Genomic DNA, 27,951 nt, shown 5'->3' with positions numbered 1-27,951 from the left:
AATTAACCATACAAGTTAAAATGGAGAGCTTCAGATGTTTGTCAGTTGGATTTTTGTTCCAGTCATTGTGATCTTGACTGGCTGCTCATTTACATTTACAGTAAAAATCTGCGCTAAAGATGCTTTTGTCTAACTCTTGATTTACTTGAATAAGAATATATAAAAATGTAAAATAAAATAAAAATGTGTGTTTTTTTTCTCGTTAATTGTGAAAGACGTCTGTGGTTGGGTGGTGCATGGCATGTCTTTTGCTTTTAGTAACTTTCCCCCCAGCTTAAATTTTTACCATTTGTTTGTTTGTGGTGTCAACAAATCCTCAAAAAAGGAGATTTCATTCTTTGACTGTTGCTAGTGGTGAAGGAGGCTCTATAGAGGAAAGCTGAGCTTGGCTGTATCGTTCAAGGGCTGTGCCAGAGTTTGATACTTTCTGGGCTGAAATGGGACATCTAAAATGTTGCAACAATTCATCTGGAGTTTGTTCCAGAGAGTAGGGCCACAGTAACTAAAGGCCCCCTCTCCGGACTTTGATTTGATTCTTGGAATGGCTAACAGACCTTCACCTGATGACCTGAGAGCCCTGGTAGGGTTGTAGTGTGTGAGCAGGTCAGAAATATATTTGGGAGCAGAACCATTGAGAGCTTTTTGGACTAATAAAAGGATTTTGAAGGTGATTCTGTGTTGTACGGGGGGGCAATGGAGAGTTTTTAGGACCGGGGTGATATGATCAAATTTTCTTGTGTGTGTCAGGACTCTGAATATGATCACCGAACTGAGCTTGTGGCCCTTGAGCTGTCAAGTTAAACTAAGTTTAGCTTGTTCTTGCCTTTGATATTGTTATTCTGGTCTACGCCCAAACCACACTGTAACCTCCAAAAACCCTCCAAAAAAACAGTTTGATGTTAATTAAAAAGAACCACAAGGATGACGGGAAACAGAGGAGGAACACAATGTTCTGAGGTGGAATCATTGCTCTCTCTCTCTCTCTGTGTCTCTGTATCATGTTTCTCTCTCTCTCTCTCTCTCTCTCTCTCTCTCTCTCTCTCTCTCTCTCTCTCTCTCTTTCTGTCTGTCTCTATTGATGTTATGTCTCCCTGTTCACCTGATCCAGGACAGAAGGCGTAGAGGCTGCTAGTCCTGACACTCGCTCGAAGGCACCTCGAAAAGGTCATGAGATGTAATAATACCAACAGGGGACATTCTGAATAATGATAGTGGACATTTATTATACAGGAGCACAAGCAAACCCCTGCAGGCTCTGTGCAGGGCCGGCCAGATATGTAGCTGGGCCACATTTCAGAAATAACCACATTTACACCAGGCCTTAATTGTCGCCCTCCTGTCGCTTTACGGATGTCATGGCCGACGTTATGGTGAGCAGATGGCAGAAATGAGGCTTTATTAACAGGCAATTCTGCTTTAAGCAGCTCCCTAGCCACCTTAGGTGTATCTCCACAATCAAATATGGAGAGTGAAGTGCAGACTGTGCCCTTTAACATTCACTTTAATCATGTGTCAAAACAAGAGTAAAGGAAATAGTCATTTCTTTGTTTGCTTCTCTCAAAGTAAATTCTGAGCCAGGCTGATGCAACAAAGAAAGACATCAACATGAAGGCAGTGACAGAATCAGAGAGAGAGGAACAGTAAGACGGAGCCAGAAGATTAAGTGAGACAGTCAAAAGGAAAGGGAGAGGTTGAGGGTCCGTGTAAACGTCTGTGAAGTGCGAGCAAGAAAGGAGGCAGGGAGAGATTGAGAGCGCAAAATCGATCCAGAAAAAAACGAAACTCGAGGATGGAGGGGTAGATTGGACTGTTGAACAACGCTTTCTCACACCGGCAAAGTTTCATCAACGTAAGAGGGCTCTCCGTCCTATGAGTCACAGCAGATGGGCAGCACTGTCAAGTGTTTATAGACGTCCAGCAGACACTATTGATGGTGAAACGCGGCCAATTCGTCATCCACCCGAGAGCCCCTCTGCCAAAGCACAGGCTATTGTTTACCTGGTGTAAGCTGTGCCAGACAAAACCAAGTTTGAAATCCTGAATCAATAACTTGGACAAACAAAGTTGGCCCTAAATATGAAGAACGTCTGCCAAAAATGAAAATTGTACCAAAAATAACTGTTCAAAATCTCAAAGCAATGTTACAACTTAACCTTCACGCTGACTATTGATGCTGTATTTTTATTATTTACTTAGTGTTTCACTCTTAAGCAGAATTCAACGATGCTAAACAGCAACAGATCTGCTCCACCTGTCATTAAATGGTGAGCTTCAGATGTTTGTCAGTTGGATTTTTGTTCCAGTCATTGGGATTCTTGACTGGCTGCTCATTTAAATTTTCAGTAAAAATCTGCGCTTACAGTACTACTACACTCACTTTCAAAAAACAGCAGAAATATTAACAATAGTCTAACAGTAAGTCTGACAATCGGCTGCATCAGGCTGTTTGTCTGTATCTGGTCATTTACTATAGCCCTTCAGATTAAAAAAAATATGTTTATTCTGTGCATGGGCCAGATTTTGATACAGTAAGTTTTGTGTTTTCTGTCTGTTTGTATAGCCAGAATATGTTGACTGATCACATACAGTACCAGAAGGCTTTATACGCAGAAAAACAGTCTGTGTGGAGAGCAAGAGGGGCAGACTGCATTAGACGTAATGTAATGCTGGGACCCATCTGCAGTCTCCTAATGATGATTTAGCCTTTTATTAGTCTCACTAAACAGAAATTTGAACGTAAGTTCAGCCAAAACCTGCTTTTAGATGGTCAGGGGTACCTCTCAGGGTAATGGCTTGTCCTTGCAAAAAAAGACAGCTGGCTGTTGTGATGAGAGGACAGGTTGTTCTGCTACCTGGTTTGCACCCTTTTAATTTTTTAGTGGTTTCTTACTTAGGTAGCCAAAATACATTTATCTACTCCCCACGTCTACAGCAACATGTTTTATGTGCATGCCGTCTACTTTAGGCCATAGCTTGACTCAGACATATTCATAAGTATCTCGTTACCTCTTTGAAAATGTTCAACCCTCACTTTCACTTATGTAGTCGTTTCTAGAGTTATTGTAAGTGCATATTCAGAATACAAGGTGAGCTTAAGACACGTTGTGATTGCCTGTTGAGAAAGATGCACTCCTCTGCACTGAAAATTTAACTGGAAGACAAATCTTTTCATTCTCATTAGCTTAAAAGACAGATTATCCTAGTATAGTTGGCACTTGCTCCATCAAGCACATTATGCAAAATCAATTTGACAACTCAATTTCACAAAAGAACATAAATCCTTTAGTAAAACAATGTTAAAAAAAAAAAAAAAGAAAAAAAAAAGGGTAATCATGTTTTCTCCAGTTTTTAGATGTTTGTGATTTGATAAAGGTCCCATTACTCTTCCTCCATTGCCATTATGTTATGTTTTTATTGGCTGACGTTATATAGCAACCTTTTGGTATTCCTCTGTGCACTGAAGGGTCTGTCTGTTGATGGATGATGGTATATTATACATGGACGTCATTAAAACAGCCTTATTTAGCAGCTCTACGCTATCTCCACACAAAAGACGTCAACATTACATGCCCTCTGCCATACAGGCAGACATAATTAACAGCCTCCATACATGCAGGAGTGATTTAATGTACTAGTGTGCAAATCGTGTCAGACTGTGGACATGAAAAGGGCACGCAGTGTTTTGTAAAGATCTTTTATTGAGGTACCTGGCCAATCAGAGACGCTGGACTCAGAATACATCCAAACAACTACTTTACATTTTTCATTTCCCAAAGGTGTGGACATGTAATGCTACATAAAACTACAGACGCAGTGTGAGATTTACGTGATCAAATCATAAATCCAGTTCTGCTTTGACACATTTCTCTCCATTGCTGCTGCTATGTCGTTCGTTTATTTCCCACGTGTGATATTTACTGATATCAGCAACATCAAGACATCCATCAGCCCGAAGAGCTCCATAGGGAAGTGAAGTTCCAAATAAAGAATGGTTCAGTACGACAGCAATCACTTTGAAGGACCTACGTCAACAAAAGGAACAACTTATTCCAACAACATAAATTAAAGTGCTATTCCCGCTATTACTAGAAGATAAGCTTATTTCTCACAGTCTCTAAAGGCTTTCACATACACTGAAATGTGGACTTAAGGAGGATAGTATCAGCTAGATGATCTCGGTGCGCTGAAAAAAAACATAATGAGACACAATTATTTGACCATTTTCAGTGCCATTATTTTGCTGTTTTATTCTGTGCTCTGAACCTACAGTTTTCCTCTCCATCTCCATCTGGTGAAATGTTTCTGACAGTGTCCTCTCCTCGGAACACGAACACGATGTTCTTTTTAAAGAAATGCATCAGATTTCTTTAATAAGCAATGGACAAATAATTCACTGGAAGTCGTAACCGTGAAAAGTTGACTTACATGCCTGCACTTCATGTCAGATCTGAAGATGCACGTCAACAAAGAGAGGACAAGACAGGCCAAACGGGAGGGAGAAGATGGAGATGACAGTTTGACAGTTGATGACATGATGACATGTGCACCCATGGTTACATCACTTCCTGAGTGCGTCCACTGACTCATAAGGGCTCGGCACTGATCATTGCACCTCGTCTTTCTCCTTTTTCGAGCATCCATCGCCAAACTGTGAGGAAAAGTTGCTCATTGTGGTCAGAAAAGTTCCACTCTGCTTTGTTTTTCTTGCAGACTGGCCAAGTTCTTGCACTTCCAGACAAGTTCCACCCCGCTTTCAAGAAATGATTCTGAATCATCTCTGCCTTTAAAAAAATAACATAGACCCCAGAAAACCACTGCTGTTTCTGTGTTATCAACGAGGAACAACACTCCATTATGTATGCCTAAATGGAAAAGCAACAAACAAAAAAAGCAAGGAAGCATTTCTACCAAATTCCTGGAAGGTTGATTTCCTGGCATGTTTAAGATAAAGCAGTTTGAAACACCATGATTGATTTTTTTTTTTCTGTGACCAAAAAGTAAAAGATCCTGGGGATTTTTTGTACCATATCTTCATTGTTATTTCTGACTGAGAAAAGGACATTTTTTTTAGCCTTCTTTGAAAATAAGGCCCTCAGAGCCCTCCAATTTGCCCTTTGAAAATCTCCTCATTTCTGCACTCTCAAGCTGGTGAGCGCAGTAATAACTCAGTCTGACACTTTTCAAGCTTTTTGGATCATGTGTGCTCCTTTCATCTGATTCTGCCACCTTTTCCGAGCGGCAGTGGCTGCTCAGGCTGGCAGTGGTTGTCCTTGGTGAGTGCCTCCAGTCGTGAAACATGAAGCGTGTACCCATATCAAAGCCAGAGACCCTGGCATGTCGTATGAAAAAAAATCAGTCGTATGAAAGAAGAAAAGGACAGTGACAGGACTCCCTCATTGGTAGATAAGTAAATCATCATTGGTTGGATGAGTAAAACCAAAATGAGAATCGATTTCTGGCAAGCTTATTTAGAGCCTTTGCGCTGGTGCAACCTCTGTCTAACTAAACATTGAACTTTGTTTTGGAAAGGAAACTGTACTAGATTGCAGAGAGAAATTTCCAATCTTAGAGCAGGACTGCAGTCTATTAAAGACTGTTAAAGACAGTAAACCAATTCATCTGTAAACCATTTGTTCTTCTGCAGTTTCAGTTCTATGCAGAGTGCAGAGTCTTCTTCATCCGCTTTATCTGTGTTTGGTTCGAAGTCAGTCAGGACTGGCTGGGAAGACTGCAGCAGTCTTTGAGCCAAGGCAAGGGTGGGGGAGGGCGGCTGGTAATAGTTTGATGAAGGGTGCATCCCGGGGGGGGGTTGAGGAGAGGAGGGGGGGATAGAAGAGGAGGGATGGTGACGTTCACGCAGAGGCTCAGATCTCCTCTATGGAGTCAGCTGGGACCAGCCCTCTCTTCTTGCCACTGCTCAGCTTCAGAAACACCTCACCATCTTCTAGCTTCCCCACACAGATCTAAAGGGAGGAGACAGACATTGAGTTACTCTATTATTCTATTCTATTCTATTCTATTTTCTGTAGGGGAAAGACGTATGGAATATAAGACCAGACTGAATTGTCAGAAACTATTTGAAATTTCAAGAAAAAAAGACACTTTAAAAGATCTTAAAAAATGGAGGAGGGTAACCTATTGGAGGAATTTCCAGCAGATTTCCAGCAGATAAAAGCATGTTAAAAAGCATTATTCAACTTGCTATGCAGTTAAAGAGAATTTTCTACAGTCATTCAACGTCATTTATACCTAACACAAATTAGAGCTTGTGAGGAACTTTTGATTTGCATCGATTTTGGTACCCTTTCTTTGAAAAGTTGTACATCTCACTCTATCGTTTGCTGATCTTGTCTTGGACGGTAGTGTTTTGTGATGACAAATCTCATTCTGCATGAGAAATGTATTTCACTCAGTGTGAATCTTTGCTGTTTCACAACCAGCTTAAAAACATTCTATATGTTTCTATGTGACAAAGTAGATATGAGGGGGAAAAACGTAGGTAGACAATTAAAAAAAATATCAATCATTCCAATGTTGGAATAAACTCCAATGCACAGCTCCAGTGCGCCGCATGGCTCAACAAGGTTTGGATGCCTTTAAATGTGACCCTGGATCTAATCTGTCACTCACTCATGGTGTGCTGGGATAGACCATACACTCAGGATAAGTGATAACCTCACACAAACCCTTCCACACATGCTCTGCTCTCCTTATGGTTTACCTGGGATTCCTTCACGGCCATGTGACCTCTCTCTCGGTTGCCTGGAAGACCCTGGACGACCCGCCACACTCTCTCTCCTGGCCGCACCCTCTGCACAAAGTTGGCAGGGAAGAAACCGACTCTGTCGCCACTCTTACCCTGAAAACCACAGTAACAGTTTTCAACATCTGATACGTATCTAGGTGTCACTAGATTATATATACGGCAATGAGTCATTTCATCCTCAGTGTTGATCAAATATTGCATTTGTGTTAAAGCTCATTGATTCTCGAGTTTCTGATTAATTGTGTCTTTTTTTTAAAATATAATTCATAAAGCTGGTCATTTGTATACAGAACAGGTGAAAGTTTAGTTTTGACTGACATGTGAGTCGTGATTGGCTGAACTTACTGATAAATGCCAGTGTTGTCATCGTAAATCAGTAAAAACAAAGAGCCGTTTTGAAATTTAATGGACAATTAGGACCAAAGTGAGACAGATGGCAACACATTAAATCACATTCTGTGCAATGACAAAGTGTGAAAACAGCTTATAAATTACACAAATTAATGTGAAAGTCTTTTTCCTTTTTTTTCAGGGGGGGGGGGTCTTTATTTGATAGGACAGCTGAAGTGTGACTGTAGCCTCTGTACATGAGGTGTCTACTCTACCAACTGAGCTAAACCAGAGCTCCGAAGGATGTAGTTTTTTTAAATGCAAGCAGGGAATTGTTTCTGTATATTTCCAGAAAAGGGTAACAGCAGAGTATGGCCCCTTATTTAAAAGCAGATAATGTCTGATTAGACCTCATTATGCAGCACTATTTCACTGTTTATCACCCTCTGCTTCAGGTGTTTGCGTGTTTATTGAGGTGATTCACAAGCTATACATAAATAATGAACAGGTGACTAACACATTATACATATTTTAAAGTTTGCGGCAGCGTTGCTTTAAGATATTGATTGCCTGGGGATTCTCCTCAGATGACCTCAGTGCGATTAAACACTGCTCCAAGTTTTACAGACTCTGAATTTCAGTCAAGTCTGGGTGCATCCTTCTTTTTCTGTGACTGAGATGCACACACACGCATACAAAGATGCACGTTCATTTCCATCGGGAACGAGTGAAGCTCATTACAGACTCAATAAAGAGCTCTTTGAGGTTTCCACACTAGTCAAGTTCATTATGTTAAACTCTCAGTCATTTTGAGAAAATTGTGTTCTATTTCTGTCTGAGCCTGCCTGCATGTTTATCACGGGGAAAATGGAGCAGGTGTTCTACATTAAAGACTCGATTTACAGCCTTGAATAAACACATGCGCACAATAGACGCATGCATGCTTATTTCCATATATTTAAATACACATTATTTACAAATCAACAAGCACAGAAGAAGACATATGGTTTATTACCCACCTTCCACCACTCTTCATTAGAGTCATCGGTGACCTGCACCCGATCACCGGGACTAGAGGAGATAAGACGAGAGAAGATGAAAAAGGGGAGGTGATTAAGGTGGAGAGGAAAAGGGGACGAGGAGACGAGTACAGGGTACATGATGCATAGATGAAGGGGTTGAGTGAGAGTCAGAGGCACAGCGAGAAAAGAAAAAAAAGGGTTGAGTGCGAGCGCAAAAGATAACATTATCAAACAGCCGCAGCAAGCTGTTGTATCCACGGTAACAAAGCTGTTGAGGTTGAAATGACGACGGGTTTTTGTGTCTGTCTGCAGAGGTGACAGAGCGTCCGACACCAAAGTCATGAGGTCGACATTAAATGTGACTCTGAAGTGCCGCTGCAGCAGTGAAAGCTGAACCTGATCTGTAGCCGACCTGGCCTGCATGCTAATGATGCTAACCGTTTTTCATGAGACTTTTCTAAACACACACACACACACACACACACACACACAGAAACAAAAGCACTCTCACATGCACACAGTGTACCCAATGTCCTAGATACTCAGGGAGAAACTGCTGTCCCAAATGCACTCCTGTAGGCTACATGACGTCTCCTGGGTGTCTGCTCTCACTACTGCCCTATATGATCATTGTTACAAATACACACAAGCACACGCAGAAAGTTTTTTGTTTTACAGTTACCTAACTTAGTAACTAGGGTGAGACCCATATACATCAACTTATCCTGGACCCTTTTGAAAATGTGAAAGTTAGGTCGAACTTTAACCATCTTTATCTGAGGTTAGTTGAAACAGCATCTTAGCTCTGCGTCAGAAACTACTCTTACGATCTCCCGGTAGTGAGAAAGATTAAAGATTTCAATAAACATTAATTCCAGTACCAACTTCTCTTAAGAGTAGACATATTAAAAGAAGGGTTGTTCAGTCTTTATGAAATAAAACATTTTGCAAAACAGCCAAACTCTTAGCCAAGAGTCTACCAACATATGTGCCTGATTATTAACAATCCCCTCTTTCAATTTATTGCAGCAGATTGCACAATAATCTATTATTTAAACATGTGCTGTATCTAAAATCAATCCTTTAATTTATTGTCATGAATTTTCATCACCATGTACAGATGTAGATTTTCCTGACTATTCATTTCTGCATCTACAGAATTGAAAGTATTTCATCGTGGGGCTGTAATTAGGTAGAGGTGCACCTACTTAGGACACATATTTTTTTCATTCCACTGTGGGAATATTTCAAGGCACCATAAAGTAAGACTTCCACGATCAATTGCTTCTGTATACGAACATTTAATTCAGCACATCCCCCCCCAAAATAAAAGCTTGAAACACAACATTTAGATTTAGATAAACTATTTGATAAACACGTTCCATGCATTCACTATCAGCATGAGGACATTTTTACCATGCAGGTGAGGTGCTGGATACAAGAGGAACATTGGTTCTAATGCAAAATAAAGGCACATCTACTCAGCGTTATTTCAACATCACATTATTGGAGAATCTAATCAAACATTGCAGATTTTAAACTTAATGTTGAGGCCTTAAGAGAATTGTTTTAAAAAAAAATCACAAATGATGAGTGACTTTGGACACAGAAATCTACATTTGGTGTTCTTCATACCAGTCTGGCACCAAAGATCCTACCAGTATGTAATCTGCAAGGCTTTTAAATTCAAACCACTTTAATGCTCGTATTTTCAATAGATCTTAATTGTGCATTTCTAGAAGAAAGGTATCCAGATTTTTCTGAGCATAGAGACCCATGACGCTTTCATTAGCTCACACATGTATTCTGTAGTCACACATGCAGAGCCACAGCACAGATGGCTGTTAATAGTCCCATGGATCGCCTACCTTTGTCAAATCTGTCCCCTACAAACACACAAACACACGCTCACGCTCACTCTGCCCTCATTTACTGCTCTGCCCTTCCTGTCTCTTGTTGTCCTCCTTTTGTCTTATAGTGTGGATATAGGATTTATTCCTCTCTATAGACACTTGGATTTCTCCACCTGTTTCTCAATCCTGTCTCTCTCTGCTTCATTATTTCCAGCTCTACGCCTCCATCCCTCACGCCTTTCCTTTCATCTCTCAGTTGTTCACTGTCTTCATCCTCTCCGCTGCAGGGCTCACAGCTCAGTCTCTAGCTCTGCAAGGGGACAGTGACGAGCTTTGCGTTTATAATTAGTCTTCCTTAAGGGTGTCGCACACCATCCTCTGTGATTGGTGGGGACATTTTTTTCCCCTGCAGGAATGACAGCCGGGGCAAAACACAGACAAAGCACATGCAATCACACAAACAATAGAGAGAAAAATTGTGCGTCCACACAATGTAATCTGTTTGGCCTTACTCACTTAAGTTCCAGGTCATTCTGTTCCTGAGGCAGGAACTTGTAGAGGGCAACATAGGTGTGGATTGCGTGAACTTCAATGCGCTTCGGCATCTGGTCACAGGAAGAGAGAAGGGTGTTGTGAGTAAGACATACACGCCTGAGGAATAAGACAAAAGAGGGTGACAGGGTGCACATGGCGATACCAAACGTGCTACCTTCACACTGCTGTCATCTGCAGGAGTCTGAGCTTGGCTGCTGCTTTCATCTTCCTCTTTTTCCATCTCAGGCTCAGGGACTGGGATGTCTGGAGGGGGGTGAGAGGTTGTTCTTAGAAAGTGCCAGCCACGCACACAACCAGCATTGTAACAATCTGGCGTGACGTTTTTTTTCTCAACCACACACTGCAAATCTCTCTCTTACACACACACACTCACACACAGGTAGACATAAGATATGCATGGACACAGGTATGCATGGACACACAGCACATGTGAACATCCACAGACACACATAGCGGTGTTTACCCCCTGTCTCCTGAGTTATCTCTTCTTCCATGCTGCATTGCCTCTGCTGCCTCTCCTCATCTCCCTCCCCCTTATTAAAGAAGGAAATGGAGAAGAAAGAATGAAATGTTAGCACCAGGAAGATGAAAGCGGATGGGTTGATGATGGGGAGAGAAACTTTTTTTGTCTTGAATTATTCAGAATGCAGAGCACACAGATCAGCCCATCTCCTTGTTGTAAAAGTTTGCACAAAATGTCTAATGGGACACAGAACACAGAGACCAGTGTCATCCATTATGTTGCTAACAGATAATCCCCCTGTTGCCCAGTTACAAAACTTCTCCAAATTCCAAGTTAGATTTAAGAGGGATACGAGCCTGACCTGCAATGAGAGGAAACTTTTAATCCACTTGAAATGACTTTTTAGGGTAAAGTTTTACATTTAGGGAAATGTCAGTGCTTCCTTTCTGGCTTGTTGGGTTGGACTTACCTGTACTGTACTGTACATCATATTTAGCTAATAGCTAGTTAGAAAATTTAGTTCCAGTACAAAAATACATCCCCACTAGGCTGATCAAAGGAATCACACTGTAAAGACGTTCTATATTTCTTAATCACACTGGTTGATGATGTCATACCAGGGAGCGTGTTGGCGATTCTGACAAACTGCCAAAACTGGAGCGGCTCATCTGTGCCAAGGACGTCCCGTAGCGCAGGGCAGCATACACAGGGTCTACCCGCATCCGCACAGCCTCTGAAACCACACACACACACACACACATTCATGAAAATACACGCACACACTCACTTATGTTCAATCAATTTACAAGCGCATTGCACGCAGAAACACACTCTACGATTTTGACGTCACACAGAGAGTATATTGAACATCATTGTTCATGTGCCTGATGTGCCACTCAGGAGGAAGCAGAGGGTCTAAATATAACTGTGGTAACACAGTCAGTCCTGGACAGAAGTGACCCACTTAAGATCTGACAAAGGACAGCAGCCAAATGTTTAAGAGACATCGAAATGTTTTAATTTACCTCCAGTGTACGTTGTGATTTATTTTCATTTTCATTTACTTCTTAGCGTGACATGTGTCTTATTTATAATAACTGAATTTCTAATGCAACAGGAGGTGTTATTGAGAAGAAAGAGAATGAGATTTCAACTATGGATATCCTAAAAAAGTCTTCACCGCTACTTTTCATGTAGATGGCAGTGGTCGCTCCTTTCCAAGTAAATTTATTTCTGAAGTTAGGAATGACATTTTCTGGTCTTTTCTCCGACCAACTGAACGCTAGTTAAATTTTTTCTGCAGGGCCAGATATGGTGTGTATGTGCGTGTGTGTGTGTGTATACGGGCGTGTTTGTGTGTGTCTGTATGTCTGTCTGCAGGATGAAGTCATACCAGTTTCAATTTAAAGTCAGTCCTCTCATCAGTGCTCTCGTCAGATAGATGAATAATTTAACAGGGACACTCAGAAACAGAAATGATTCAGTGCAAATGTCTTTCATCTACAACATGAGTGAGATTTTAATGTGATTACGCTTATTTGTGCTTCTAATTGATTAGAAGTGAATAGGGGAGCCACCCCTGCAGAGTTACCCTATTGCATGTGAAAAGAGTAAACCGCAGAAAGACTCTATAGTCCTGCCATCAATACAAATAGTATTTGTATAAAATGCACCTTCATCAACCTTGAGCTCTTGGGAATCAAAAAAGTTTGACAAAAAGCCTAAATCAAAGACTTTAATCAATCCTTTTTAACCTCATCTTTAACATAATACAGCTGCCCCCCCTGTATAGAGAAACAAGTCCCTGAATACAGAGCTTATAATTGAATCTGATCTGCTTTTATTTGTCACTGCGAGATAGCAACAACTGTTACGCAATTCACTTTTGCAGCTCCATAAATGAGCTTTGATTTTAGAGAATAAAGTCACGCCAAAAGGCTATTGATGGGAAATTACAGGGCCTGTGAGTAAATCCATCATAAAATGTTCCACCTAAAATCAATGTGCATAAACATGGGCCCAGTCTTTTACCAAGCCTTTTGGCAATAATGATGAGGACACTTTGCCGAGTAAAACTGTGAGTTTGACAGGTTGCAGTGTCAGCTGGCCCTGGCAGAGTCCCAGGGCCTCATGGTGCCGACAGAGCTCTAGGTTAAATGCACCCTGATTCATGGATAGTAGCACAAAGTGACAGGATGAGGAGCTTACACTGATTTAACAATTCATACAGTAAAAGAGATGAGGGACTGAATTGACTTTGACTCTTTGCGACATGGTAAAGAAAGAGACGCTGTTATTCAGAGATGATGATGAAAGGAAGAACAAATTCAGGTGCTTTTATAGAGCAGGGAGTCTATAAATAGTATTTGCTTGTACGTATCACTGTGTTTCAGCCTCAAGCAGGTTTACAAAAAGAAGATGAAGTGACCATGACGTGTCAAATTGTTCCCTTCCATTATTCTAATGCAAAATAAAATGTGTTTTTGAAGTCTAATTATGGGACTTCTTTTTTTTTTTTAAATACAGGTGGGTGTTTGGATACATTGTGCTTGTAAGGACTAAAAATAGGAGGCATTTAAATGTCAAATACTCTTTAAACATGCAGGCTGTAGTGCCAGACAATGATTGAAATATGTCATCGGTCCAAAGACATACAGTACAAATCATGAACAGTAATGTAAAAAGCAAACACAATGGAACTTGTAAATATTTATTCACATACTTTTAGGGTGCAGACCGTCCATCAGCCTCCAAGAGAAGCTGAATTTGTTCTTCCTCTTTCTATTTTCCCACTTCAAGCTCCCAGGTTGTCAGGTGAGATGGAGTCAGTTCTGGTTTTATTACAGTGCACGCACAAGCACACAGAAAATGTAAAAAATAAAACCAAAGGACTGGACAAGAGAACACAAAACAAAAGTACACGGGACAGATACAAACCGCGCAGTCTCTCGTAAATGCACACACACACACACACGCACACACACACACATAGAGGCACTTGGGTATGCTCACCTTGGCTTGGTTGAACTTCCTTGACGACTGACAATTGGTCGTTGACGAGCATCGGCGAGCTGAAGTTTCGCTTGAAAGCTCCAGACTAATATAGAGGAAAAAAGGAGATAGTTTTCTTTAAAATTCAAACCTCGTGCTTGTTGGCTGAGCTGAGAGCGAAAAGTGATTCATGTAGTGATTGAAGGGCAATTTGAAAATCTGAATTTCAGACACATCGGGATACTCTGTCAGATATGCGAGGGCACACAGAGTGATGTATACTGTATATTCTGCAGTGAGCGAGCTCATTCCTTGCATTGAGTCGCATAATGTGAAACAAAGTGTTGGTGCTTTTTGCTGCCACTTATGAACAATGTATTCACTCACTCCTTACGTGTGTGCACATAGCTTACACACAGACACCGACATGTGATTCTGCATGTGCGATTCCACACGACTGCAATTTCACACTGAATTAAGCGCAGTAAGTGTTGCAGCTGAGATATCCAATAGTCTTTGACTTGCAAATGAGCCTCTCACTTTGTCACATTATGCAGAGGAGTTAAACTAACTGTGAGTCAGAGGTAATAAGTCATGCAATTGTTACTATACCATGTTCAAGTTGTCGCCTGTGTGTGTTGTACCTTTGCTGCCCTTGTGAATCTCCTAGCTCTCCCTCGCTCTGTCTGCCTGTGGGTTCCTCTTTTCTTAAACACAGAAGTATTTAAATGTTCTGAGTGGCCCTCAGTGGGCTCTGCCACTGGCTGCATGCTAATGTCCTCTGTCTGCACTGGAGGATAAACACAAAATCTCAGGCTGAAATCATTCTCAATTTACTGCTTGGTGCGCTCACCTTCTACCATTGTCCTTCACCCTTTGCCCAAATTCAAATTCACAAAATGGGATGAGCGACACAGTGCCCAGGGAGTTTGTATCACTGCTTTCTATAATCCCCACTGCAGAGTCCTTACTTCAGGTGTTTTAAATCTTAAATTCCTTCTTGCAATAATCTGAAGTTGCTGTGATAAAGATCAAATGGAGGTATACATGAGGATATTCTTGTCCTTTTGCCCAAAACATGACATGATTTATGACTTTGCTTCAGCCACATCAGCACTTCACATCTAATAAAGCACACATGCAACACAAACAGTATCCTGCATCTGTTCTGTCAGCAGTTTAACTTAAACTGCGCATATGGCTGGTTTTAACAATGCCTTTAGATCAGTTAGTGTGTGTGTGTGTGTGTGTGTGTGTGTCTGTGCTTCAGTGTGTTCATGCAGCAGTGCAGTTAGAGTGAAGACAAATAAAGCAATGTGCAATGTGCAAATTGAGTTGTTTCCTTCTTTTAAAGTGTTTTTTTTATTCTCAGATCTCAAAACTGTACTTCAAACTGTTCCACACAACATATCAGGTTAATGTCAAGTGATCCCGCAGTATGACGAGCCTAACCTTTATGACGTTTATAAGTTACCATGGTAACAGTGTTTCTTAGATCATGACTGGAATCCAAACTGGTATTGTTGCTTCGCTTCTCATAATGTGGCTATCAAAAATGTCAGGCGACAATCAGATAAAGAGACTTGTTTGAAGAAGACAGTCATTCTGTTTTTTTTTTTTTTTTTTTAAATCTATCTCTGACTACTTGTATTAGTGCATTTTCATTATTTTTTATCAGTTTAGAAAAAAAAAAAAAAAAAGTTGTGACAAATAAGACCCGTCATTTTAGTTTCAAAATGTACTTTAAACCAAGACCAGTCAGTTTGTTTGCTTGCAGTTAGCACAAAGCCTAAAAACAGCTAACAAATCTGTCTGTCTGTACAAAATCATTAGAAAAGCAACTCCAAAGGTCACCTTTTAGGATATGTTGGGTTTTATCCTTTAAGGTCTGCAGCAGACAATTTCTTTGACAAAGCCAGGCTAGCTTTATTACCCTGTGTATATACCCTAAACTAAGCTAGCTGCTGACTCATCCTTTGAGGATATTTCTTGATAAGTTAGCAGGTGAAATAAGTAAAAAGACATCTTCTGTAGCTTCTGGGAGTGATGTTTTTTTTTCCAGTTGTAATTTCAAATACAGACTGGGTTTTTCCAATGTGTCTGCACTAAGAGAAACATCACACACACAAATTCCATGACGTGCACAGCTGAGCAATAAAAAAAAAAATGAAAGAACAGCACCGATTTATTTTTATGAAACTCGCAAATAAGCCAGTCGACTAAAGATGACAGTTTAAAAGTGAAAGACAAGAAAAAAACTACCAGCGTTACACAAAAAGATTGACTGACTAAATTCAGCGAGCGCTTTCATACCTTCCCATGACACAGCTGCTGTGACAGTTCTGAGGTGCACCACAGGTGAGCAGCCATCTTGCAGGTTTTACACCGCAGAGCCTGTTTAGAGTTTCCTGCAGCGAGGGACACAAATGTCAAAGTAAGAACAGGGGGACCCAGACATGCATGTAGCCTCAAATAGAAACTCACAGCAGGCTGCACATCTCAAACAGGCAGTAAGGGCTAACAAACTAAAGTGGACTTTAGATCGTATGAGCAGGCTGCTGTCTGTTCAGGTAGAGAGTGAAAGAGCTGTCCCAGTATTATCAAGCTGTCTCTGTCCTCAAAGCTAAACACTAAGAGCTTCATAATCAACAGCTCCTCTTCCACAACAAACCTGCAGAGATTATAAACCAGCCGGAGATGTTTCAATTACAATCGATTTGGCGTTGAGGCAGCTTGCTTTCATCTTTGTTTTTAAGCACTTCAGTGCGATAAACCTTGGATTAAAGGATTTCTCCCTCATGCATAGGTCATGAGAAACCTTGTTTGATTTTCAGTGTTTTTCAAAGGATTAAGCTGTTGGTTGAGTCTCTTTTTATCCAACCAACAACAAAAAGATTTCCGGAGTTGTTGTACACTGACAGGTCTGTTACGGCAGAAACAAAACGATCTATCCTGGAAGGCTCAATGAAAAAAAAACTGCTTTTACTCTGATGAGAAAAAAAAAATAGATTCTGTTGTCGTAAGCCTAAAGAGGAAACAGAGGTCGTGTTTTGGGACTGCGGGAAGAGGAGAATAGCTGAAGAGACGTGATGCATTACATAAATAAAACCATAATGCATGCAGAAAAAAAACCCAGACGGAAAGAAAAAAAAAACGGAGAAGCAGGTTAGAGTCTGTAATCAATCATAGTGACGCTAGGTAGATTTAGCAGAAATACAAGAAGCCCCCTGCAGTGCCTGCAAGTAGCAAATTAGGGCGAAATTCACTCCCACGAGTTCACCACAGAAATCCCTCTTAATAATCATCTGGTTTCTTTACAGCCACAAACACAACAGAAAGCTTATTTTAAATGCCAGTGAGATTATGACAACTGTGCACACAATTGTACATCTTGCATCTGCAAAATAAATCTAAGGCAGCAGCAAGGTAGCTTAGCTAAGCAAAAAGGCTGAAAACAGAGGGGAAACTGAAGGTGAGGGGAAGAACATACACCTACTAAGACAGCTTACTAATTGATTTAAGTTGTTTACATATTGTCGAACAATACCTGTGTAAAGCTTTCGAAGTGCTGGTAGGATGGTTTTGTTATTTAAAACTGAGCTGGGCTAGCTTTAGAACACTGTATTCAGTCTTTATAGCTTACCATCTGCTGCTTGTGGCATTGAATATAAGTGGCAAATATGAAAGAGGGAAGCAAATGTTCACCTTTGACTCATAACAAATGGGAAACTTTTAGATCCTATGGTGGCAATATTCTTCATCATTCATTTAAAAGTATTTTGCTCCTAGATGAGGAGCCATGTAAACAAAGACAGGGAGGCCAGACATCCTTTGCAAACCACAGCTAAGTGTTGGCTTAAAAAAAAGAAAATAGTCGCAATAGTCGGTTAACCAGCTTACCCACTATCATGTGCTTGCAGTGCTGGCAGTTGGTGGGCTTGCGGAACACATGGTCCTGGAAACAGTGGGTGATCTGAGGCCGGGGAGGTTTGGTGGGCAATGATGGGGAGAGGCTGAGAGAAGGGGAGTGTGAGGAGATGGAGGGGTTGGGGCTGAGAGACGGCGAAATGGAGGGTGAGCGGTCGCTGACGAGAGGGGAGCCAGGCAGCAGCGGGGGAGAAGGAGGCGGCGGGTCCGTGATGAAATCAGGGGGCAGGCGAGCGTCACTGTAGGACCTTTGGAAGAAGTTCTCCACGCTTTTGCTGCGCATCATGGTCTTGAAGGACAGTGAACGCTTCAGTCTCTCGAGCTGCAAACACACATTGTCAGAGAGACAGAGAGAGAGAGTGAGAGAGAGTGTACGCTAAGAATAACACACAAGATAAACAAACATTCTGCGCCACATTTGGGAGCAATAACAAATGCCCAGTAGGCCCTCAGGACAGTACAAGCAATATCCTGACAAACCTAAACACAGCACTGCTCTGATCTGTACACCACGGGAAAGAGGGTGACTCATGAAATGCAATATCACCTCATAAGGACACATCACATTAAAGGCACAGCTATCTGTATGTTCCCTTTACTGAGACCAAGCGTTTGCTTCTTGTGCATTGGCCCCTGGTTAAACAAGATAAGGCCTCTCTCTTTGAGAACACCCGTGGCCATACACTAAGCACGGCTGTGTTTAACCAGGATTCTACTGGTGGTGACATCAGTGGCGCTACTGCAATGACAGGAAAGAAGAAAGTGTACACAGCCTTCTCATCCGTCAACAAAATATATCCTCAGGGCACTTAATCTGACAATGTCTGCTTCCTTGGATCGATTGATCCCGCTGCAGGTTTGCTCAAAACCAGAGCTACAGTACGCAACATGATCAGATTTCACATATTCTCTCTTATGGATACTGATGTTACCCGCCATGTTTGCTCCTTTTCAGCTGTCTTGTCCACTAAGTCTTAAAGAATTCATGGTTGCTGCGTTTCAAAAGTGAAACAGTCGGACACAAAAAATGTCACAGCAGTGAATACCGTGTCTGTTCTCGGCAGCCATCTAGCACTGATTGGCCAGATAAATGCGTGTTTCCTGACATCTCCCTCCGGCTCTGTCTACAGATGATGATGCGAGTTTCCTCCAGGCTAGGTACCCATTTGTTACCCTGACACCGATTGTTACTCTGACACGCAGTGGCAGGGGGGAGAGCAGTGCGAGGGCGTGGTCGTGTCGCAAGGGGGAAGAATAGATCAACACAGACAGACAAGCAGACAGATCGTCAGCGGGCCAAAGACATTCTGTGTGCACATGCTCTGTCTGCCTGTCTGCACCCTCTCTGCTCAACGCCAAACATAATCACCTTACAGGGACATGCTGTTTACAGCTCTGCGCGTCTGGGAGTAAGATATGAAAACAGTTTGTCTATTTGAGTTTGTGTGTGTGTGTGTGGATGTGTTTGTAAAAGGCCCATTGAGGTAGCGCAAGAGAAACATAAAGTCCTTGAAGGGTCCACTGCACCTTTAGATCTCTATTAAAAAATGTAGAGAATGTCAGTTTGACAAGGATTTCTAGATTTTATTATTTAATCAAGATTTAGAATACTATGTGTAAACTATAGCTCTAGCATTTGTCTACAGCAATTATCCTAAAGTGTTGTTACAGTTTATGAGCAGTATATCTTTGGTGGTCTTTTAGCATGCAGATGGTTGGGAAAATTGGATTCAAGAGATTTCTTACTCTGCTATATGGCTGGGTGTGTTTACACTCGTTTATGATTCTTACATATTACTTACTTATTTACATAAGTTGAAACAAAATTTCATTCTTTATCACGTCAACAACAACTCATATATCACTGCAAGGTTTGTTTGAAGCTGTTTGATGTGTAAAAAATGGCACATTCCTTATTTCAGGTACGCAGAGATGGAATTTTGATCATCTTACATTTTTGACTGCAAACTTGATCTGCTGAAACATTAAAGCGGTGTGCATTGTTTCATTTATGTAACGATGATTTTTACACTCCTCCCCACGTCTCCTGTGCAGCATCACAGTTGTCAGCCGAGGTCTCTCCATCAGAGCAGAGTGGTGCTGGCATAACAGCTCGGCTGGAGTACATGTCTCAATTACAGCTAATCTAATGACATGTCAGGGTGTGAGCCTAAAAAGCATTCCCGTTTGCCTTCCCTTTGAACATTAGCTGAGAGCGTCATACTTCTGAGTCAAAGCCGTGTGATAGCACGCTGTATTTGGGTCATCAGTAAACAGTCTACATTCAGCTGCATAATCTCACATTCATGTCTGTGACAGGTGAAATACCGATATTGATGGAGATGAGTCTCCATCAATATCTCCTCACATGTGACCCAGTTTTTGATGTACGATGTGGACTCCCATGTCTTATTGATCTGCTGCAATTTTATGACAATGCTTGTCAAGTACAGAGGCTCTTACTCAGTCTGTCTTTTCTCTCCTCACTGTGAAATAAATAAAACCTTTCAACTGCAGAAAATGCTTTTTCAGAAACAAAGAATATGGGCTTGCTGAAGCCTGCATATATTTCTCAGTTAACACGTTATTTATATAATTCCCAATTGACTCACAATGCTATGCAAACTCATGACCTGGCTTGCAGTTACACGCACCTGCCTAATCAATAGTCCTCAAGCAGCAGCAAATACACTGTTGCAGACCGGTTAGAAAAGGCTGCCTCTGTGGACCTGTAGAAAGCCCATAATTCTCACATCTTCGATCCATACCAACCTCCTGTCATCCTAACATGTAGCCATAAATGTCCAAAATCAATGTTCCATGGAGGGAAAGGGTTTGAGCAAATATAAGTCAATGTTAAATGATATGTGGCTCCTTCTCCCTCCAGCATAATCTCATGAGGCCAGGGGCCGGGTGGAGGTACATACAGGGATGCTCCCACACGTCAAGAACAACAAAGGCTTAGTACCAATGGAAATGTGACCATAAATAAAGCCTGCGGCCATAATATGCTTCAGAGTGGACTGTTTTATTGGATTCAACCAGCATACTGAACATTTCAAAGGAACACTCAAAATGTTAACCCGGAGGAGTTACTCGTCGTGCCTTAATTTAAAGGCTGCAGAGGTCAAATTATGAACCCTGTAAAACTTAATTTTGGAATTCAGTGCAAAGGTCTGTGTGCATCAATCAATTGTAGTATCTTTCAAAAAAAAAAACAACAACAATCAATTCAATTCACAAACATGTTGTCGGCAGCAGAAGAAAGTGCAGCAGAAATAGGGCAAAAAAAAAGAAAACAGCCACTACAACAGATACACAATTCCACTCCAGTCTAAGTGCTATAGCCTACCCAGTGACCTATAATTGCAATATTTGACTGACTGTGTCCTGTTATTTCCACTTACCAAATCCCCCCCCCAATCATGTCCCACCTTAAAGGCAAGTCACATAAAAACGTGTCTACAATTAGTTTTTTTTCTTCTTCATTGCAGGCGTCACAGTGTCCGACCTTGTTCTTAGTCAAGATAATTTAGCATCATGGAGGATAAAACCTGTGTGGTCCTGCTGTGAACGACACTGTTCACTATCTCCGTCCAATTCTAGTTCATCAGTGGAATATGTGCTTCCAGAGGAAATAATTACCCTCAGTTACTAGGCACATGGTTTAAATGGGATGTAATTATGTATATCTTCGCTCCCTGTGTGGCTTCAATTGTTTTGTGCAGAATATGTAAACCTGGAAGAAGGAGGCAACAAATATTTCAAATCTAAAAGAGTTTAAAAAAGAGAACCTTTTTATTCTGGAATGACAAAAATCACAGCCAGAGACAAGAAACATTTTTTTTTAATAAAAACTGAAAGCAAAGCATGCTAAAAGCTTTGGTCTTTAGGTTTTCATCATTACATGTCCTGAACTTTCCCCACTAAAAATGAAGTTTGACATTATGCACCGCAGCATAGCAGAGTCTCACTCTGAACACAGGTAGTGGGTGAATAATCCTGGATGTTTCTATTGTTTTGTACCTAACACACATGCACTAACATACACAGCTACTTGCTCATACCGCTCCTCTGCCCCGCTCTGATTGTTTTACAGCTGAAAGGCACTATGAGAAATACTAGTGTGGATTACAAGCACTTTCCTCCCCACACTCAGCTAACTCCAAAACCCAGCTTTGCCCTGGCAACTCATTTTCACTCACCCAATCACTGTTCACACGCACACGCACACGCGCACACACACGCACACGCACACGCACACGCACACGCACGCACACACACACACACAACACTGCAAACACAACACAGTGGCTGTTCCTCTTGGGCTGGGGGCTATTTCTGAATGAGCATCAGCGATGACGAAAAACAAATCCCCATAACAAATATTCCCTGTTACACCAGTTTTATTTTTAGCCAATTCTTAGCCTTTAAGTGTCCAGTATTTTCAACAGCTCACACCTTTCCTGTTGTGTCATTTTAATAAACATCACAGCGGTGAAGGTGTTACATTCATTAATGAAGACCGTCGCCCCCTTAGGCCTCCCTCTGCAACTTACTCCCCAGCTCACATCACTCAGAGCTGTGTCACCAGCCCTTCATCTGGAGGGGAAGTGAAGGGATAGTTAATGAGATTAAAAGAGTGGGCGGTTTTGAAGAGATGTCAAGGAAGAAAAACTCAGAGAAATGACAGCGGAGATGCCTCAACTCACCTGTTTACTTCATTAGCAGCACTTAAGCTGTGTGACTCAAGGACACTACTATCACATGGATTCCTATGAAATACTGAACAAATATCCAGGTCACCCTGAGGATGAAATCTAACTGAGCTTCTCTAGCACCATTAACAGTTCAAATGTACTCTTCTTTTAAGTATCATGTACACCATCTTATTAAATCCAGTATCACTACAAGACAATAGATGATGATACTGAATTATACTCAGCTTTCATTGCACATAAATGCAACCTCACTGGCCCATTTTACACAGGAAACTCTATCCCCCCTGTGTCCGCTTCCACTTGGATTATAATAACAGTACAAGGAAAAGTACAAAACAACTACCTTTTCATAAATTTAAACCATTTTACAGATTAAGCCACCATCATGGATTAAACTACCATCACGCAACAGCCTGTGTTGCAGTGTAAGAAGAACCAATATTTAGACAAAACAGCAGACTGTGAGCTGCAGCCAGACATCAGTCCCACACTGTAGGCAATACAAGTGACCTTTTATCACTCATTATGTTTTCAAAAAGAGCGAATCGAATGAGGAGGACTCGTGGAATAATCAAAAGAGGACACAGGGATGAATTGTAAGGTTCTCATCACACTGTGGGCAAGCTGTCAAACAAGCCAATCCTGCAAAAATGTATTATTTTCAGGCTTAACTGTGTGCTTAGAGATTGCGTCATGTATTAATCTTGGAAAAATACAGGTCTACTCGTGCACTTCCATTAAAGTCAAGGCTCCCACAGCATCTCCAGCTCTGAATATCAAACAGGTGTGGAGGGACACTATTTCCTGATGATTGCTGCTCAGGCGTCTCATCTGCTCCACCACTCCCATTTTTTTCCCCAGCCTTTGCACAGACCACAGGACATTTTTGGGAGAAAGTCCATGCTTTGTTTTCTCTTAATCCTCTGGCACTGTTTCCCTCTGTTCCTGATCTCTGATATCCATCTTTGTGGGAAATTTTCAGCTGGTGGATTTCATAGAGCATCTGTTATCAGAGCGAGTCCCTCCCTCTCTTTCTCCGCCTGTCATGCTTATCTAATCACAAACATCATGGTGTGTGATTAGATTCTTTCAAACATTACACCCTTATTTTTTATTTTAGGAATAGTCTTAATCAAGTGTTTAAAGTCAATAAATGTAGACGTGCATGTTTTTTTGGCTTTGTAAATGAGAAACAAACAAAGTGTATTTGAGCCACACAACAGTTGACTGACGACTGCATGGTTTGAGGAGGCCGTCTCCTCTTCTCTGCATGTTAGCTTTTAACCCAATTTTTCTGCATACAACTTTTAATAAGCTCCCATGTGCTTTTGAATCCTCCCACATTCCAAACCTGAAGTTCATACGTTTTTTGAAATCAACCTTTCAACTGTACATCAAACATCTTTGAGGTTCAAGTCAAATCTACCTCACACAGAGTACTGGCATTCAACCTGTGCAGCCTCCATCGATTGTTGGAGCAGAGGGAGGAAGCTGAGGAAGAGAGCTGCTGATTGGATGGCCAGACTGATTAGTTCGTAGAATAAATGAAGAAACGCTTGTGATGTGGTGAAGCCGAAAGCAGAAAAAGGAACAGTGTGAATACCAATCACCCTGCTTGGCACAGGGGACAAGGTGGTAGCAGGTGAGGAGTGGAGAGCAGGAGTGGACCAGACTACAGAGAGAGCAATGGGGACTTTTATGCTTCCCCCAGCTGCCTCACATATTTAAATGAAAACAGAGACAATCTGCTGCTGATGTAGCTGACTGAGCTTCGAACATGTCCACAGTGTGTGTGGGTGGTGACACAAGGTGCTAGTTAGAGACTCACCTGTTAGACTCTGTCGATGGAAAGTTATAGAAACTTGAGGCTTAATGAATGATCCTTAAAGGCTTTAATTAAAAACTTTCACAACTTCGATTCTTGGATACATTTAAGTCAACAAATGGACCACTGTAAGGACTTAGTTAGTCCCCTTTAAAGGATCTAATGCTGAATATCAGCCACAAAGGGGTTTATGTTATGAATAGGTCCTGCAGCAACAACAACAAAAAAGAGATATACACTGATCACAAAGCAAATCATTCATAATAATGATAATGTTTCAGCAAAGCGTTAGTTATAGAATGAATTATTATATGTGAGATTCATTCCTTAAATGTTTATGTAACAGTGCAAACTGCAGTGTGTATGAGGGTCCGGTATTGGTCTGTGTTTGCAGGAAGTAGGTTTGGTTAGGGGAGAAAGAAAGGGGGGAGACAGGGTGACATCAGACCTTACGTGTGGTTACATCTAGTGACGCACTCATGATGCTTACAACTGCAATTGTGAGGTGTCATCAATAATGCATACACCCATGGGAGAATACATGAAGATGAATTGAACTTTAAATATTTAAACTATAAAATGACAGGTTGAAAAATAATAGCAGGCAGAAAAACGACTTGTCTGTCGGTATGTATGGAACTACTTTTAAACTTCATCGTGGGTCGTATTTCCCTCGTTATGAGATTCCAGTTTTCGCCGTTGGACAGGATTTTTAAGACTTGAATGCATCTAGTTACAACTGAAAAACAAAAACTTCAAAACTGTGGCCACTTACCTTGGATGTCATCGGTTGGATGGACATGGTGCTTGGAGAGCGCTGGAGCTGCGAGTCGCTCTCCATCTCATTGTTCTCAGTCATCATTGACATCGTGAGTCGTGCAACCAACAAACAATGAAAAACACTTTACTTCCTTGAATTGTGTCCACACGGTGAGAAATGTCCAGTTATAGCCATACAAAAGGTTGACAGAGTGAGACGCAGCCACATCACAGAGATTTGCGTGCGCTGCGAGGCGGACGCCCAATAGCCATGCGTTTTGCTCTTCACGCGCAAATTAAGATATTAGGTTTATAAACGGGTTCTAAAAACACACACTCTCGACAACAGCTGTTTAAATGTTGCTCCATACAAGGACATTGATTTGAGGAATCTTGAGCCTTGCGTATTGGCAACTGGTGTCGCCTTTGGATGCGCGTCGGAAAGCTCCAAAGTGGCACAAATCCGTCCTTCAGTAAAAATCAAAAAAAGGTCAAAATCAGCATAATAACAATGTAGAAATGTCAGCTTAACATTAGAGCCAACCAAAGTCTGTACAGTGGAAGCCACTGGTTTGGTGTACATCCAAAGCGAAATGAGCCCCTCTCGGCTGCACAGACTTAAATTTAAGCGCACTGCGAGGCACGCCTTCTCGTGCGTCTGAGGCACACGATTGGGGCAATTTTTACAACTCTGCCAGGATGCATTTAGACTTAATCAAACTTCACGGTGGTGGGCGGGGGCTTATTTTTACAACCGAACATAGACCAGCTCACAATGTGGCAACAGAAAAGTATTTTCTCTGTGGTGTGATTATTGGATTTTACAACGACAGGATGTTCCGTGCCCTTGTACCACCATTTTCAGACTTAGTCTTACAGGGTGGATGATTAACTGCACAGTTAGTCAACCTAGGTGTTATCAGAATAGAAAACTACTGTGAAGATCACAATTTGGTTTAATTAAAAAAAAACAAAAAAAAACACAAGTAGCCTAAACAAACAAGCAAATCCAAAGTATTGACATCAAGGTGTTATAGAAGACTCCAATAAAAAATACAATATTTTTGATACCATATGAAAACATCAAATTAATAGCAGGTATATCAGGATGTTGTTACAGAACTTTCTGTATCCTATTGTATGAACCTAATAAGAGGAGAATATTCTGTTTCAGCCAAATCTGAGATAGTTTTAGCAACAGATTTACGCCTTCATTTATTCCCTGTCCATTGCCACATGTCAACTGAAGCTTTAGCCGCAATGCAGGTTCTGTTCTGCAGTTAGAGATACTTCATACTCTGTAAGGTTGTTGTAAGCAGCAGCAATAAGGCCAGAGGATTGGTGCGTCTGATTCAAATACAATCTAATTTCCGTTTATCCGTCTCCTGGGGAGGTTTTGTTATGATCCTCCTTTTTTTTAGAAGACATATAATTACGCTTCAGATCAAAGAGAATGGAGCAATGGTCTGTTTTGTCACAGCTGCTGATTTTTGTTTTAATTTGAAGTGAACAAGGGGGTGATTCAATTATAGGCTAATAAATGCCATTTGAAGAGTAAGTTCTGTTCTAATACTACAATGTTCACAGTTATTCTATATGCATAGGGTGCTTCACCCTGACATCAAAGTTTAGTCGAGCCGTCACCCAAGTCTTTGCATGAAAAAGGAAAAAGACAGAAAGAAAGAGCCTCTGTTATCACATGAATTATTTCTTCACTCAGTGAGGACACAGAGGATAACAGAGTCACTGCTGAAAGAACACTGTGGAAAAACAAAGGCCAAGTCAAAAGTGTATAGCAGTGTGGCTTTGCTGGCAAAAACAAACTGAAACACAATGTCTTGCTGGGGAGCGGTGCAGTGATCTGTGATCTGATCAGTCTCTGTTAAAGACACAAAAACAGTTGGAAGGCATTCTGGAGGAGGGAGACACACTGCACGTACACTCAAGTTTTCTCCCTCAGAGCCACCCTTCTTTCATCCTCCATGTGAAACCCCAGGAGCCGGAACAACGCTGCTAAAAGTGAACATTTTAAAAGACAGAAAACACAAAGATCGCCCGGTGATTTGGAGACAAGGGGACACAAGAGGCAGGATGAAAAGGAGTCCCAAGTGGCAGAAAACACATCCCAGTGGTGACAGCGGTCGTCATGGACAGGAGCTGCTGCTCTTTCCACTGAGATACATTGAAACGGATAGTTCATTCTATTTTTTTTCCCCCCTTTAGACATGTAAGCCCTCACAAATACAGAGACTTGACCTATTCCATAATCTACAAAGTCTATCATGTTTGATACCACCGCAAGTTTTTGCAAGTGTGTCACAGTCATTGGAATTCAAACGAATTGATGAAATAAGATCTGTAACTGCGATATGTACAATCATCTTAAACGTTGGATTTTAATGGCCAATTTGAGCAGGAGGAATAACCACATAATGAAGTACTTTAGAGTTTATATGGTCACCTGACTTTTGTTTCAAGAAAGACCCAAAGAACTTGCTTATTCTTTGTATTCATCATCGTCATCACGTTTCCCTCACGCCTGTCTTAATCTTTCAAGAGATCCAGAGACTCCACAAACCTTCCAAAGCGAGGCGTGTCCACTGATGTGTTTTGAATCTGCTTTCTTTGTTCTGTATCCGTAGAGAAAGACAACCTCATGGGCATCGACATAAATGAAGGAAAATATAGATAACTAACTTAAAACTAACTTCAACATGCAGAAGTCAGCTGTAGAAGAGC

At 41.3% G+C, this 27,951-nt stretch overlaps 1 protein-coding gene across 2 annotated transcripts; it reads right to left on the bottom strand.

The window, feature by feature from the left end:
* Positions 1-4,715: 4,715 nt before the first annotated feature.
* On the bottom strand, positions 4,716-25,828 carry LOC109983067 (SH3 and cysteine-rich domain-containing protein 2). Of its 2 annotated transcripts, XM_020632582.3 has the most exons (11): positions 25,229-25,828; positions 17,881-18,229; positions 16,294-16,388; positions 14,002-14,086; positions 11,607-11,722; positions 10,990-11,059; positions 10,681-10,769; positions 10,488-10,576; positions 8,116-8,167; positions 6,722-6,859; positions 4,716-5,963 (listed from the first exon to the last, which is right to left on the bottom strand). In XM_020632582.3, exons 1-11 carry the CDS (start codon positions 25,319-25,321, stop codon positions 5,865-5,867), a joined length of 1,275 nt encoding a protein of 424 aa, XP_020488238.1. In that variant the 5' UTR covers positions 25,322-25,828; the 3' UTR covers positions 4,716-5,864. The 2 variants fall into 2 exon arrangements, with proteins under 2 accessions (XP_020488238.1, XP_065821077.1); XM_065965005.1 differs by lacking the exons at positions 10,990-11,059; positions 11,607-11,722.
* Positions 25,829-27,951: the final 2,123 nt, after the last annotated feature.

Source organism: Labrus bergylta, chromosome 16, assembly GCF_963930695.1.
Source record: "Labrus bergylta chromosome 16, fLabBer1.1, whole genome shotgun sequence".
Taxonomy (NCBI): domain Eukaryota; kingdom Metazoa; phylum Chordata; class Actinopteri; order Labriformes; family Labridae; genus Labrus; species Labrus bergylta.
Note: the sequence above shows the minus strand (reverse complement) of the source record. Positions and strands in the feature narration are given on the sequence as shown.